Source organism: Chiloscyllium plagiosum, unplaced genomic scaffold, assembly GCF_037043375.1.
Source record: "Chiloscyllium plagiosum isolate Xiang-an unplaced genomic scaffold, Cpla_swu_hap1 HiC_scaffold_3, whole genome shotgun sequence".
NCBI classification, from domain to species: Eukaryota; Metazoa; Chordata; class Chondrichthyes; order Orectolobiformes; family Hemiscylliidae; genus Chiloscyllium; species Chiloscyllium plagiosum.
Window position 1 is genome coordinate 16,826,439 of NW_028270141.1, and position 17,644 is coordinate 16,844,082.

The window sequence follows — 17,644 nt, forward strand, 5'->3', positions numbered from 1 at the left end:
TTGGAATGCCTTCAGTTTTGAGCATCATACAAAAGAACTAAAGGGCCTCACTTGCATTTCAAAAAGGAAACTCAAATAGTGGTCTACAAAACATGTTGAGGTACTGTGATAACATGAAGACAAGGGAGATACAAAGAAATGCAGGCAAATCAATCAAGTGGGAAAGAAAATGGCAGATAGTGTATGTGTCGGAATGTGATTTTAGATTACATTACAATGTGATTACTACAATGGATAGCTGGAATTGAAAAAGTAGAACAATTCTAAACGGTGAGGGAGAAGTAGATGTTTGCATTCAGAAGGACTTCCATGCCTTCAAGCTCAAATCAAAGTTGACATGCAGATATAGTAAACAATAGTTAAAGGAAAATGATATTAGCCTGTATTGCAAGGTGGTTGAAGTATGAGTATGCTGCAACTATATCGAGTTTTGAGATGATCACATCTGTGTACGTTGTGGAATTTTGTTTGGTACCACAGAAAGAATATACTTGCCTTTGAAGGATTATAAAAGCAAAATTCTCTAAATTGATTTTTTGGATCAGAGGACAGTCCTAGGGGAATAAATGCATATATTCTGCGATTTAAGAGGATGAGGTGACATCATTGATCATGTGGAAGAGTTTGAAGAGGCTTGTCAAGGTAGACGCTGTAACATTATTTGGCCTGGCTGGGCAGGCTAAAACTAGGGTTCATAATGGTGACAGAGAAATGTCTTCACTCAGACGGCTGCAAACCTTTGGAATTCACCACTTTTGGGCTATAGATGGTCACACAAGTCAAGACTGAGAAAGTAGACATTTAAACTCTGGAGGAATCAAAAGATATGGGTAAAAAGGGAGAGTTCAGTACTCCTCAGAATTCAGAATGAATACCCATGTGGAAATGAAAAAGAATTAAGTTGAGAATGGTGACACAAGGAATTGGTTAATTCAGTTATATGCTTGACCAATTCCATTCTTTAAGTGTCACTGGATCAAACTCTTGAAACTCCCTCACGAATGGCATTGTGGGTCAGCCTGTGCTGAATGGACCGCGGAGGTTCAAGGCAGCTCACCACCTTCTTAAGGAGAACAGGGGAACAGGTAATAAATGTGGCAGCAGTGCCCACATCTCAGGAATGACTTAATTAAGTTAACCAGATGAGGCAAACAGATGCAAGAGCACATTCTTGTGTCTGCTGGGAGGGAGAAGAGTGTGAATACCAGGGTGTGGGGAAAGATCACCAGAGGGGGGGTGGAAGGAAGTTGGTTCTTTGGCTGACAAGCAGCTTCTGAACCTTCATTTCATTTTCTTTGTTGCTGATTGAAATTTATGTTCCTATAGCAACAGTGACGATGTGCACTGTTCATCAATTACTGAACTAGGTTAATAAGTGCCCTGCTATTGTTCATTGGGAGAGAACAAAATTACATCAGTCCCTTTGTTCATCACAAAAAGAACTGATGCCCAATACCGAACTCAGCTGGGAAATTTGAGACTGCCAGAATCTGAAAAACCAATGCATGACTCCTCGGTATTTTCAAAGCCCTTCCCTTTGACAAGGGGATATACGAAACACTGTTGTAAGCGTGAGACCGTCCAACATTTAAAATAACACTGGTCCATATGCCAAATTGGATTTTTGCCTGGAATGTCCCAGCTCAAAATGTATCAAAAAGCAATTTCAAAAATGCAGAGGTTCAACATGCATGGCATTACCTTCCAGCAAACCAGTCACTGATTGAGAGTTAATGTAGCTATGTCATCAATTTACTTGGCAAGGGACAGTAGCTATCTATGATCTCAAACATCACTGATCATTGAGAGAACAACTGAAAGCCAATTTAGTTATTTAATGTCACACTGAGAAACATGATACAAGCTGGAGAGGCAACTGCCCTCAATGCTAGTGGTTACCACCCTATCGGTTTGTTAGGCTAATCCTTCCCATCACATTCCGTTCAGAGTGCGGCCCTCCTGATGAAGGGCTTATACCTGAAATGTCGATTCTCCTGCTCCTTGGATGCTGCCTGAGCGGCTGTGCTTTTCCAGCACCACAGTCTTGACTCTGATCTCTAGCATCTGCAGTCCTCTCTTTCTCCTATCACATTTAGTTCAGGCTGGTAGTACACAGACTGCACAGTATTTTGTAAAGAAATACACATGCTGTGTAAACCACAGTCGTGCATGCTACTAAGCCAAACATTACTCAGAGGCTGTACATCATCTATAAAGCGAAATTTCTGCTCATCTTCACAAAAGGCACACATGCTGCAATGGGTGTGTTTAATTTGGAGGTCTTGCTGTTTTTGAACAAAATATATATTGTTGAATTAAAGGTTCCATGATCTGGAATGCATAGATTCCTAGTCTGAATACTGATGACAATGAAGTTAAAAATGGTTAGTGTGAAAACCCAAAAAAAAGGTACAAAGACCTACCTACATCAGCATGTGTTTGTTAAGCTGAAAGAGCTACACACCACTCACTAATGCACTTTAAAAATAAGTTTTGGAACTCTAAAAAACAAATTTTGTTTTTAAATAAGCAGAGAGATCACTGGATTGCCATCTCACATAAACAACATGTCTAGCAATTTCTTTTAGAATCATATAATACTGCTGGTAGGTTCAGTTAAGGCAAACTTCAGTGCTAAGTTAAAAATCACACAACACCAGATTATAGTCCAACAGGTTTATTTGGAAGCACACTAGCTTTCGGAGTGGATATACTCCACAACCACTTGATGAAGGAGCAGCGCTCCGAAAGCTAGTGCTTCCAAATAAACCTGTCAGACTATAACCTGGTGTTGTATGATTTTTAACTTTGTCCACCCCAGTCCAACACCAGCACCTCCAAATCATAACTTCAGTACTACATTTCTTCAACTTTAAATACAGAGGAACATTGATTGTCTAGCATTCGATTTTCTGAATTTCAAATTATCCGAACAAGATCACAAGGTCCTGATGTTTGGCTAAACTGTGTTATCCCACATTCAATTATCTGAACATTCGATTATCCAAACAAAATACTCCCCATCTGTCTCTTTCGGATAATTGAGGTTCCTTTGTACACGGTGGCTGTGCCTTAAATTTTATTTCCTACTTTCAGCACCAGGAAAGAATTTTCCTAAAATGCACCAAAATCACACAGACGCCCTTGTGACCGGTGATGTAAATCAGTTTTCCAGCAGCTGGTGGTGAAAACAGGGCAAAGCAATACAGTGGGGGGGGGAAATCAAGTAATACTCATTCCTGCAGCAACATTCCAGAACCAGGTCGGACTGGTGAGATGACAGTGTGGATTCCCACGACCTCCCACCTCCTTTGCCTTAAAAGCAACCAAGCATCAGATAATGATTTGGATACATTCAGTTCATTAAAAGTGGAAATTATGGGGTTCACATGGAGATTTTCTAATGCCAAAATTAGGAAATTGATAAATTAAAAATCCTATGTTCACATAATGTGGAAGTGCCAGTGTTGGATTGGAGTGGACAAGATCAAAAGTCACATGACACCAGATTATAGTCGAACAAATTTATTTGAAATCGCAAGCTTTCGGAGCACTGAAATAGTCATTGGACTACAACCTAGTGTCATGTGACTTCTGACCTACATAGACAAACTATATCCTACCGGATTGATAACGATTCATAAACCTTGATCTTTCACAACCTTATGACACAGATATTAACATGGGCATTCAACAGTTTTCAAATAGTCTGAATGTACTACTTCCATCAGGGTTGATTCTCATCAAAAGTCACAATGGAGGAACAAAACTGTGGATATTTTATATTTTGAGACAGTTAAAAAGTACTCCACCTCCCAGCAACAAACAGGTGCTGATGCTTGTTTGACCAGGAGTGCTAAGTTTCAGAATTCAAAAAGAAACAAATTTCATAAGGAAGACATCTCAAATACATTTTATGCAAAGAGTATATTAGGATAATACATAGCCTGTATAGCTAAGCTTAAAAAGTGCCTTCAAAAGGAGTAACAGATACAAGCAATTGATCATACTGGAGAAACACCGTTTTGGAGCAGTTAAATAAGACAAAATGTAAAAGAAACAACATTGACACAGTTGGTATAATGCAAGATCTGGGTCTACTTGAAATTTACAAAGGCTCACTTAAATGGTGTATTTCATAACCAGTGGACATCCCAAAGCAATTTACAACCAACCAAGTACTTCTGAAATACAAACACTATTGTAGTTCTAAAGTAGTGCCAATGGACTCAAAACGTTAACTGTTTTCTCTCTATAGATGCTGCCAGACCTGCTGAGATCCTCGAGCAATTTCTGTTTTTGTGTCACCACTGGAGCATGCCAGTCTGACACAAACCTCTGCATGAATGAACTAGTACAGATCAACAAGTGTTTAAAAAAATTGAAATTCTTTAAGTCCCCAAAGTAACACCACAAATATTGGATGGCCGTATGCATGCTGCTTTTGCCCAAATATGCCACTGTTTCTTTAGAAATAAATATTTAATGCCCAATTGTCTTAATATCTCACCCCAACCCTCCCAAAAACAGAGTTGGAATCATTCAAATTGGTTCCACATTTTAGTCACAAGAGAATAAAATCATGTGTATGATAGTTTAGAAAAAAATAGCAGCAGTTAGTTGTGCAATTCACAATTTATTTACTGAAGGAGAAGATCAGGACAAAACATCAAACCAAATACAATACAAACACCAGAGGCAGTAAAACCCACCATGCAGTCTCCTCTGTTCCCCTTCCACTTTACACTGAAACAAAAAGACGAGTAGTCCCTCTCAACACAGCACCATCCACAGAGTGAATATGAATTCACTCCCTTTTTTAATCGTGATTTTTGAGAAATTTTAAATTAAAACTTGGCAAATCAGCTGCAGCTTTCCCCACATCCCTACCCCACCCACCCCATGAGAACTTTAACTAACCATCCTCTTTGTGTTCTGAATTGGCATATACAAGCTCTCCTGAAACGCAGGCAATAGCATCCATAAGCCAAATAGGTCAAGTAGCTGTACGTACATGCAACAGACTATAAAAGCACAAATTCAAGTTAACAGATACGTACTACAGAGTCCACATATACCTACCCAAGAACATGACCATTTCACAGAACTGGTACAGGCAGTAATCAAACAATCAAGGTACTGGAGACAACACAGGAAAAAAAAGGTATGCAAGGTAAGTTTCTAATATATAGCAATTTGAAAGCAGAAAAAGTAATTTGACAAGTTAAAATTAAAAAGTACAACTTATTCAGGGTTTGAGATACATACTGTACACAGATTTGTCTATGTTCAATCATTTTACAAATAGAATCCATAAAATGTGCTTGCATTGAATAGAATTCCTCATTAAAAAGTCATATTTATGCTTTATTTAATCAAGGGCAATAAAACCAGTCAATTACTAAACTATTATTCAAATTACTTTGCTGAACCATACAACCAAGTTTAATCTAAATGCCTAATGCCTCCACAACTAATTCAAAAGGAAGTTGTGCAAATGAACAACTAATGCTTTATGCATGCAATCAAACTGCACCAGGTTCATTACAAAAAGGAGCCTACAAAACAAGTAGATTCAAAATAATGGCAGATATTCGTGGTCAGTCAGTCCAGGCACCATAAATATTTTCAGACACTGGCTAGGGTGCCTGGTGGAAGCAGAACCTTCAAAAGTACGAAGGAAATAAAAATTAGGAACAATTGCCATTTGTTCCTGTTATTTTTCCAGACCATTTAGTTTTAATGCAAAAAGTATACTTTATTTTTTAGAAACCTGCATTGTCAGGAACAGACTGAATATTCCAGGCCTTCATTTTAGAATTAACCTGTATAGCACTAAGCCATAAAACAGAACATTAAACAGAACTAACCATTTTGTCATTCACTTGTGTGCTAACTCAAAGCTTATTTATATTGCAATATTACTGATTTGAGAGTGCTTATTATTTGCACAACTATTCCTTTTAAGTCTTACATGTGTAAGAAGTCCTGTGTTTGTAACAGGTAGGCAAGTAGTCTAATTAAATATACAATCTCACAAATATTGCAAACAGTGCAACAGATCACAGCTGAAAAGTAGCTAAATGTATTCACAAAGTCTTTCTTTCAAGAACAAAGAGCTACTACTTCATATTTATAACACTGACAATATATGTAGCTGTTACCATTTCAGCAGGAATGCGGGCACTTTTCAAAGAAAAAAAAAGGAATAATTTAATTGGTTTCAAGAAGATTAGGTTAAAAAGAAATCTGGGATATGATCGTTCAACTTAACTGCCATACCATTTACAGCACCATGCTTCAACAGAGATAGGACCGATGACCAGTGAAAACAAAAAAGGTAAAATACAAAATACATCTTAACACTGTTTTAGAATACTGAAGTCCAAAATAAACAAACTACCAAATCAGTAAAGATTGTACTATTGGTAATATTGGGTAATACACATTTTCTCTGCATTAATACAATGGTTCCAGTAGATATATTTCAAACCCTGAATGTTTGCCAATAAGGACTTCCCTTCCAGCGAAATTACATGACATTTCATTTCAATAGCTCCTGCCAATCTGCACTGAAGTACTGTACACACAACAGATGAGTTATTCCCTCTTAGGGAACAGAGCACTAAAAATGCTCTGCTTCTGACAATATTAAGTTTATTCAGAAAGAAAAAAAAATACACAAGATAATGAAAGTAGCTACATATAAACACAAGCATTTCCTTTAGCACCCGCATTTTATGTCGGTGTGTGTGCACCTAATTATTTTTTAATGAAACACATTGAATAAAATGTTTAAACATCAGAAACAAATTTAGGAGACTCTTATAGGAGGATTGTACGTTCCCTGAATAATGAGAGAAGGAAAATAATTAACAGTGCGATGCCAATGTGTTACATTGTGTCGAGGCTAATTAAGTTTCTATTTGTGATTTGTAACCATCATAAAATGAGTGATGAACTGCACAATTATGCATGGGTGCAGTATTCAGCCCTCTCTGTGGCTCCATGAGATGAGAAACTGCAACATTTTACACTGCCTTTTCCTCCCAAATCAATCTAACTTGATAGCAGAACCACCCAATGTGTTGTGCTACATGTCAACCCTGAAACATCCCACTCTTCTCAGTCATTTTAAGTCACTGTACATCTGCACCATTTTTGCTTCCAAGCTAGGTCGATTCGAGGTACCATTTATCAGTTCTGGAAGGATTCCACGTGGTGGGTACCAGCTGTTAATATCTTCTCGACAACACTCAAACTGTGAGCAAACTCAGTTGAAAAAGGGGTCCAAGTCAACATCCATATTCACATCAGGTACCAACTGATCAGCTGCTTCTTTTTCATTAGCACCATATCCGGAACTAGAAGCTGCAAAATCAGAGGCAAACCAGGGATGGTCCAAGATTTCCCGGGATGTCAGCCTTTCCAAAGGCTCACGACGCAAAATGCTACGGATAAGGCATTTAGCCCGTGGGGAAAGAGTTTCTGGAATGTTAAACTGGCCACGTCGAATCTTGCTGAAGAGTGAACTTGGTTCCACATCATGAAAGGGATACCGTCCAACCAGCATCGTGTACAGCATTACACCAAGACTCCAAACATCAGCTGCCTTACCAGAGTAGCTGCCATTGGTGTTAAGGATCTCAGGGCTCACATACGCTGGACATCCATGTTTGTCAGAGAGTGCATCAACTTCGCCATTCAAGATATAAGCATCCTCCAAACTTTCCAACTTCACTTGTGTCCTACAAAAGAAAAGCGTCACATCTTGTCAAGCAAATGACTTGAAATTCAAAGAAACAAAGCATTCCAAAAATTACAAATGACTTTAACATCTGGCTGGAACTTTCACATGGTGTAACAAATGGGTGTACATATAAACCTTGAATATGGCAGACTTGACATTTCTGCATTTCACATTAACATAGCTACTGTTAGATATTACCCAATTTACAGTCAACTAGATATGCACAGCGTTTAGAATAATAAGTGAAAGAATCAAAAACCAATACTACTGGTCTTAAGAGCAAGGAACATTCATTATTAGAGTAACAAGAACTGAAATCTCTCCATTCCATTTTAAAAGCTATGGGCTTAACAGCAGGACTTTTAACCAGAAAATCCATGAAATGGAAATTCAATGACTGTAACATTTCTTCTGGCTCCCGATACATCCAATTCCAAATTTGAAAATAGGTCATAGACTTCCTCTTGCCATCCACCACAAAATCCAGGTTCAGGAACAGAAAGGAGGACATGGATCAAATATGTTTTTCAGTGCTGGCAATTCACCACACAATTGTGCAGAGTTATACGGGCAGACATTGCGGGTCAGCCTCTCTCATTTCAAAGCACAGCTTTTAACAAAATCCCATACTGAAGAAAAAATGTAATAAGCAGGCAATCAATTCAGAAGAGAACATTATTTTAAATGGATTAATACAGAATCTCCCAATGTATTACAACTCCAGCTCAAATGTTAATAAGCACAAAACTTGGTATCTGGTTTTCCTTGAAAGCCAGAAAGTCAAATCAAGAATCTAGCTTGATGATGTGAATTTCTCTACTCGTGATGTGAATTTGAGTTAAATCTAGTGGATGCCAGAGTTTCAATGTTTGCATATGACAATGTTTTTACTCATGGAATTATATTGATGCTTCAGTTTATAATTCAATACTTCCTGCATTTTGCCCCTTTAACCGTGTAAAGTTCAAATAACTTTAGCAGTAAGTTGTGCATTCCTGATCCCATTCAGTTGCTGTATTAAAAGAGATTTGGGTCATATCTCAATTTTTGTCAATTACTGCACTTTAAACTGATTCTTTCTGCCAGGAAAAGAGAGGACTTCAGATGCTGGAGATCAGAGTCGAGTGGGGTGCTGGAAAAGCACAGTAGGTGATGAAGGGCTTATGCCTGAAACGTTGATTCTCCAGCTTCTCGGATGCTGCCTGACCCGCTGTGCTTTTCCAGCATCCCAATTTCAACAGAGATTCCTTTTGCTGACAGGAACAGTTTCTTCCTATTTACTCTGTTCAGACCCCTCAGTGATTTTGAATACATCTGTCGCTGTCATGCCAACCTGATCTTCAGTGTTGATTTTTCCAACATAATTGAAATTCCTCATCCCGAAGACTATTATCATGAATCTGTTCTCCAACCTCTCTAATGCCTTCATATCCTTTCTAACATGTGGTGCCCACAACTCCAGTTGAGGCCAAAATGTTGATTTATCTTGATTTAACAGCTTCTTTGCTTTTGTACCATGCCCCTAATGATAAAACTAATATACAATATGCTTTATCAACAGCTCTCAGTCTGTCCTGCCATCTTTAACTGATTTCTGCAAAAATACATCCAGGTAATTTTGTTCCTGGATCTCCATTTCAAAATAAAGGGTATAATTATATTGTGTTGTTCATATCAAAGTAAATCACTTCACCTTCTATTAAAAAATGAAAGTTCCACAACGTCTGCTCTGGTGTATGCTAAGCCAACACAAAATTTGTTCAGAACCTTTGAAGAACAGCATTTAAATATTCAAAGTAATGTTTCATGCAATTTGCACTGCCATCTTAGTTTGTTTCCATAGTGATACTGTGCATGAGATTATGGATGAAATTCAATGCACCAGCTGTCACAGAATAAGCTCTTTGACATATCAATTCCTAGGATATTAGAGTGTGGACATATTTGGTTGTCACTCTCATGTGCCCAATTTACACAAATCAACAGTGAAGTATAGAAGAAATGGGAGAAACGTACTAAAAACAATGCAATGAAGAGTTAAAAAAAGTAATACAATATAGCATTTATACTGTAGGCAATATTTCTAACAATGGAATTGTTTGTTGAACCAGAGTATATGAACAAAACAGACGCTGTTTGGGAGCAAATTACAGCAGCAATCTACTCTGAATGGGGCAGACTCCCACATCAATGACAGCTCTCTGCAGGTTCAAAGAGTATTACAAATAAACAAAGCATTATTCAATCAAATAATTCAAAACACCACAACGCAATAAATATAAAAATTGCAATTGCACAACTTGGAGAGGAATGTGGCAATTTATTTTGTTATCTGAACACAGTCTCCTCCTTGTTGCGACACTTCATTTGGATAGCATTAATGCTCAGTTAGTACGCTGGTTACATGCACACTCAGCTCTTGCACAGCCTTGGACTAGTGGGAGGAAGTCTTAATGAACTCTGCCTCAGGTTAAACATTTTTAACCATTAAAAATGTTGCTATTTTATAAAATTATACGTGTTTATCACAGCTTCAGTCTTTCAGAGGTCTGATCATAAATGTGGAATACAGCTACGTGTACATGCAAAAACTTTTCATAGACAGAAGTCCAAACTCTGGTCTCCACTAGATTAACTCAGAAATTCACATCACCAAGCTAGATCTTCTGTTGAGGAAGAGGACAAAGTAAAGGCCTGGGATCAATATTGGGCTCACTGTTGGGGAAAAGAGTGTGTATGTGGAATCAGGATTAAGGTTATTGCAATATCCCTCATTGTCTCCATCATTTAAACCCATGCAGAAACAGCACCTTGCTCAAGTGACCGAAGTCCCAAAACACCAGAGACCATAAATTAAAATGAGTCACCACACCCAAAAGGTTGAAGGAGAACAACGTAAGTTAGGAAATTGGTCACTTACAGAATAGTAATGAAGTCCTGGTAACAGAGATAGAACAACTATTCAGGAGACAAACAAATTGTGCAAAATGATGCATTAACTGTTGAAGAAGTAAATCTACTCTCAAAACTTTCAAGTACTTAAAGCCCATTACTTCTTCTCAAAATGTGGTTGGCTGAGCCACCCATCACCCCTCCAGCACATACAAAGAATCCTTAAATTATCATGCTGAAGCAGCTCAGAAAATTCTACAAACCAAATCATACCAGCTAATGGGGCAATTAAGAAAAGAAGATATATAATTAGCATACACATATTTGGAGTAAATGGTAGGAAGTTTATTGAAGCTTTGAAATCCAGCTGTCAAAGAGCTGTTGCAGTCAGCAGGGATTAGGAATTGTAATTTAGAAAAATGGTTTTAATACCCGCAACATTTATCCTTTGTTGTTAATTTCAAGGTTAACACTGAATTTCTAGAACATGACTTCAGCTTGCAGCAATGCAACTAGGGAAGGTGACACCTACAGCTAAGTAATTATGCCAGAATTTGGAGACATCTGCTGCTGACACATCTTATCCATCCCAAGACTAGGCAGAGGTAGGTGAGAGTCATATCTTAAGCATACCATGAATAGGCACTACACCATCCAGACAACCACTTGTTCCTGGCTACCAGAAATTCAGCATCATCTACACTGTTGTTGCCAGGCAACACAATTCAGGATGTGTCAAATAATCAAAGTAGTCCCAGGTGCATGGTACCCTAAATGAATTAACAAATAGGGCATTATTTCCACATATTTATCACATACCTAGTGACAGACTAATTTACAATTAGTCACAACTTAATGCTCAGAAAGCACCATTCTCAACCTATATTGCATGATATAATTTTGAATATTTTGGTTCACACTGTGACTGTTGTTAATCCCATACTTCATTCATAAAATATTAAGAAGTACACTTTTTCTAGATATTGATGCTACATATAATGAGGTACATGATATAAAGTTTGCTTAAGCCCTAGAAATAAATACTTCATTCATTCAGGAACATTTCTCGATGCTCTGCTTAGAAAGATTTCCACACGCATTTTAACCAGTTACATGCAGTGGCTAGATTTTCCAAAAAGAATTCTGAAACTTTTGGTCAGCCAACTTATGTAAAGATTATCCCATGGCACTCTTTAAAAATTACAGAAAAAATCAATTATAATGGGACAATTAATACAAGCTTACAGAAATATATAACCTTGGATATGTGAATTACTAAAGTAATAAGGACTGTACTGTGACCAGAGCAAGGAACATTTTTGAACTGAGAGCCAATTATCCAGATTCACATTTTCACTGCTGGGGAAATTAAGTTTTACATATAACTGTTGTTTGTGTTTTTATTTAAATATATAGAATTAGTGCAAGAATTCCTGTGCCTGGCGAGTTAAGTAATTTGAAATCTTTTTCTGCAATTTTCATTCCAATGGAAGAAAACTTTTTACATCAATGGTATCATCGATACATATTTCACTTCCAACACTAGATTCCACAAGCTAATTTAAAGTCTCAAGTGACCTCCCACAAAGCATTAAGTGAATGCATGACTAATTTGTTATGCAAGCAAATAATTAGTTAATATGTGGCACACAAAGTAAATTATCAGTTCACAACAGAATCAGAGCTGAAGCTCAGGGTGATACTTAAAATGTAGGAACACCACCCCTTTGAACCAACCCAAATATAGAGCCCGCGAACAGTAAGGACTGCCACCAATTCCAATTTCCCATTCAAGTGAGGTATCAGCAAATACTAGAACACTTATGCTGATATTAGCCTGCCATATATGTTACTTGTAGTAAATATGTTCTCAATGTAGAGAGTATGAGTTGTTGAAGATTAACAAAATTTAGGTTTTCCAATATTAGGTGACAAGTTTTTTAAAACAGGAATTTTCAACTTACCAATGACAAAGATTCGTATGAAATGAAAACATCCTTCCAAAAAGGCACCTTTTAAAAAAAGTAGCTTGCTATCAAATTTGGATATTTTAAAAAGCTACATTGTAACTTTTCTGGTTTAACAACACGATTACTTCGAAACCTGTTGGATGGCTTTCGACTCAAAACCTTTATTGGCTGCAGCAGTTAAAGTAACTATAAAGAGGCAACTTCCCCTTCCACAATCACAGTCTGAGTCACTCTGCTCTTCTGTTTTCCTCATTTTGTCCAGACCCAGATGGCTGTGGACAAGGGGTATGCAGCACCTGCCAGTCTACAATGTCTTCCATGTGCACAAGAGTGTTTGATCCTTTGCTAACACAGTGAGAGTGCTTTCATTGTGTGATTCAATTCTGTATTAGCTGGACTCCATTTTTTTAAAAAAGTGAACCTTTGTTTGATGATACTGGGAGCAAACTAGTGTTACCTTATTTATAAATTAGGTCAACGACAATCTATCTGCAGCTTCTGCTCAGGCAGCCTTCAATAGGAAATGTGGAGAAGGCAATGCCTTTTTTTTTGTTTTTGCAAAGCAAAAAGCAAAATAAACCTCTTCAGATTGTTGCTAAACAGCTGTCGAGGTAGCAGAAAGGAAACTACGTGTTTGTAAATGCCTTCCCATTGCTGTGTGAATGAGACCACAGAGCAAGCCGCCGGAAACACGCTTCTGTCGCCATAGAGTTGGGGAACCTGTCACCAGGGTAAGCCTCACCTCACCCAGCCCACATCTCAAAGAGCTGAATACAACGCTGCAGTTTGAGTTAGCAGCTGCACACACTGTCCGCTTTAGCAGCGAGCTGCAGACTGTAAGCTGATGAACCACGACGTGTAGGAGCGGTTTTAAGACTGCACACAAGCCAGATTATCCCCATACCGATCTTATCGAGGCAAATTTGAAAAGAAAACATGCAAATTGCAACATAAGACGTATCCGTCGAAAGTACGATTCCACTGTGTATTGCAAACAAGCGGCTATCTCTGCGGCTTTGTGAGGAATTAGCATTGAGAGTGATTTTGCTCTGTGCATCCATGGACCGGTGCACATGCAAGTGCTGAAATGTGCAATGGAGGCATTCCGCTCTTTATTTGCAATACACGGCGACCTTCCCAGCTAAAGTGCACTGCTCTCCCCATTTACTAGCATTCACTGCAGTTACACCGATACTCATTTTCAGCAATATATTTAGCAAGCTCACCCAAACAAATCCAACCACCGCTCTACCGAGTGGCTCCACATTTGTACAATTCGTGGGAGTTGCAGCTAACTCACAACCCTACTTGGCCATAACAATAATTAAGTAAAACAAAATATAGGTAGTACCTTACTCTGTTGTGCCACAGATTGCTTAAAGTCGCCTTTTGTTTACATTAACGGGAATAAGGACAACAGCGGACATATGTTCAATTAAACTATTTTCTTTTCAAAGTGAGTGGATATTTAGCCCAGCTTCGGGAATCAAATCTAGAATCGAATTCACTCGCACGTCAGCAGCACGTTGGTCGTTTTTTTGCACCAAATCCGTGAAGCTACAAAAGCTGACTCCTTCCGTTACTGTACTCTGCAAGGTTGTGACCTCGGGTTCAGTGCGTGGGAAGGACACAGAATCTTGTAACACAGCAGCCCTTCCATGTCAATACCGTCTGATGGCCCCTAACCTGATCAACAACGCTAAACGCCAGGGAGCAGAAAGATGAAACTACAGTCTTCTTTCACATAGGGGGAGCTGGTCTAATAAATAGTCCGATATCGTTATTGCCTATTTACCTCGTCACCCCCCCACCCCACCCCACCAACACCATCCCAGAGGAAAAAAAATAAACAAATTGCTCTCGTTCGATTGAAATGTAATGAGACCCACTCGGAGGACAAAAAGGCTTGAGTCAACTTTATAAATAAGTTGTAAGAAACTAGGTAATGGGAGAGACTTCAGACCCCGAAGCCTCAATCTAAACAGAAACCAACAGCGGAACAACCTTATTTACCAGTTCATATAACGTCATTGACAAAAACAGATCACCGGAGTGTAGCAGTTTAAACGAAAAATGCAGAGTGTTACTTCGTCCAGAGATGATTGCAGTCCTGTATCACTATGTCAAAACCTCTTATGTTATATTTGATGGACTGGTTGCCAAACCTACCGTTCCTCGTCTTTAAATACGAATTTCCTTAGTTTGAGATCTCGCAGGACCACACCATTGTCATGGCAGTGCGCTACAGCAGAGGCTATCTGGTGGAACAGTCTGGCTGCCTCGTCCTCCCTGAGCCTTTTGCAAGTGCGTACAAATGAATGCATATCCCCATGACTCTTCTCAAAGAAAACATACGATCGCTGCTCCCCCAGCAAAATTTCTGTTATCTGGTTGATGCTTTCGTGGGCAGACAGATAAAAATAAGCTGCTAATGTTTCTTGATATCGGCTAACGTCGAATACCTGTGGAAACAAAAAGAGTGAAATCCGACATCTTTTCCTCCTACTACAATAAGCAGCAATATGGGTTAAGACTTAAGAGACCCAATGTATTCTCTGCCTTGCATTAAACCACAGATGCTTGGCTAAAATAAAAATCGAATACAATGGCCCATTAGTTTCTAATCCTTATGGTGCAGCTTAAAAGTTTCAGTAAATATCCCCTTCTAAAAGGGAGTTACCGAATGAACTTCATAAAGCTCTAGAAATTTACTAAACTTCAATGGATTCAATAGCTTAAGTTGTTTTAAACTCTTACGTCTTGTTAACAAAAGACTGTACTTTCAATTTATTTGCCTCTAGGGTATTGTATGTTACACTGTGTGCACACGTCATTGATTCTGAATCGAATGCTGTTTCGCTGGTTAAACTAATGGTGTGTGTGTGTGTATTTTTTTTACCTTACAAACGAGCTCCTCGCCGCTATGCAAATGCACTGCCCCAAGCACGTGGTCACCCTCTAAAGGCTCCAACAATAGATACTGTCCGATTTGAGAAATGCAATGAGAAGAGTTCGGAGTTTCAGGTGGGCTGGGTGAGCCTAGGTTCGGGCTGAAACTTTGGCTGCAGTCACTAGTCCTCACACAAGACAATTCTTCATATTCGTGATGACTCTTATGTCTCGACCGTCCATACCTTACAATGCTGATTGGACTGGATCGCTGTATGTTCATGTGGCTGTAAATAGTGGTCCTGTTAAACAAAAGGGTTTTACTGACAAGCGTCCACGTTTGTTGACAGTAGTTTAAAAAGGATTTAAAAATGAACTCCACAAACTGTAGAAGCGTCTCTTTTGCACTTTGGTCGAGACTTGTAGGTCCAGCTCTTTTTTTTGCGTGTTCCTCCAGCAGCAGTAAAATGAGTTCTTTATTTTAAAACGAGCACCATTTGTAGGAATAATGCAGACTGTGTGTTTATTGCTACAGCTTTTGTCTTTTGCATAGATGATTCGGGTAGGTCATACAAATGCAGCTGTTAGAGAGCGAGCAGCCCAATGCAATCAGAGCCCTGATTTTTGTCGAAGTGGAAAGTGGAACGCCAGTTCACAATGCGTTTTGTTCCTGTGGTTACGGAAGGGTATGCGCCGCAACGAGTGAATGACTGAGAGAGAGAGAGTGGCTTACATACACAAGCCAACCAGGTGACGATCGACTCAGGGGAACCCACTCAGTTCCTCAGCCTCCGACTCTAGATGGCGTCCAATTCCCTCTGTAGCCGTCTTTCTCTCTTTGCAGCTGAAACAAAATCGCCTCAAACTATCATCAAACAAGAGTACGGCATTCACCCTCTCGTCATCTGCTTTGCAACGTCCAAGTACAACTTTCAAGGAGATTTATTTTGCACGTACGCACTCATGAGAGAGAAAGAGAAAAAAAAGTCTTTGGCTGGCGAGTGCTTTCCAATATTGGCAAGCACCTATGAGATGTGCGTATATAATTTTAAAAATATAACAGTCAAGGACAAAAGAGATCAATGGTATCGTGTTCCCACCGAACAGTCTTAATGCCCCCAAGCACAGCGATGAAACTGATAAACTCCAGATGCCTTTGCAACTGCACAGTTGCGGAGATGACGACCTTGGGATGCAGAACGTTGCTTTGTTTTTGGAATTTTTGTTTGTTTTGCAAATCAAAAATGTCCCGGAAAGAAAAATATCTGCAAATTTTTTTTTGCACTAGATAAAGGGATGCCCGATAGAACGGGGCCGATCCCTTTTAGCAACAGCCGACATAAGACATGATTTCTTTTTCCTCTTCCTTTCCGCTGCCTGTCTATTACTTACGTGGCTGCAATCTGAGTAATGTCAGCGGCGGCGGCAGCAGTAGCAACAGCACCACTAACTCCCATTCAATGCAATCGCTGACTGCGGTCCACTGCGCCTTACACTAACCCTGATAAGTCAATGGCCCGCTTCCCGGATCCCCCAGGCTGTCAATCATCCGGGAGCCCGCAGCCCATTGGCCAGCCGGCATGTCAATCAAGGTCCTTGCGTCACCGCTGCTGATCAGGTTAGTCCCCCTTTACTTGGGAAAGTAGGTGATATCCCTCCGCGCCCTGTGTGTGTGTGTGTGTAGAGCTTCAAACCTCTCCAGGACCACGGCTCTTACCGCAGCACGGGATCATGCACTTCCAGGGTGCTGATGCAAAGCAAGGTTGCTCCTCCCGTGCTTTTGATTTTGCAATGTCGGGGCTCCGAGGGAAGAGGAGAATGGGTGGACTACTTTCTTTCCACTCTGGTATTCAATGAAGCGGCGGAGGGTTTCGGAGGGTTGGGTGAGCCGGCTCGCAACCTGATCCCCAGCAGCTGCGTCTCTTTATTCATAGTTATTCATAGAGGAGGTGAATGCTGAGGGCAACCTTGCGCAATACACTGAGGAATGCAGGCAGCAGGAAGAAAGCCACAGGCAACAGCATTCCTTTCTGCTGGATCTCTCCCCTCCTTGCCATAGTCATGCAGTTGCAGTATATGTCCCGTGGATGTTTTAAGAGTTCCAGGTATATACTGTAAATCTCCCACCCCCTCCAACATCACC

The 17,644-nt window shown here is 39.5% G+C and overlaps 1 protein-coding gene across 1 annotated transcript; it reads right to left on the reverse strand.

Annotated features, from left to right (window-relative positions):
- Positions 1-3,898: 3,898 nt before the first annotated feature.
- trib2 (tribbles pseudokinase 2) lies at positions 3,899-16,953 on the reverse strand. Its single transcript, XM_043677598.2, has 3 exons — positions 15,512-16,953; positions 14,782-15,074; positions 3,899-7,748 (listed from the first exon to the last, which is right to left on the reverse strand). Exons 1-3 carry the CDS (start codon positions 15,782-15,784, stop codon positions 7,274-7,276), a joined length of 1,041 nt encoding a protein of 346 aa, XP_043533533.1. The 5' UTR covers positions 15,785-16,953; the 3' UTR covers positions 3,899-7,273.
- Positions 16,954-17,644: the final 691 nt, after the last annotated feature.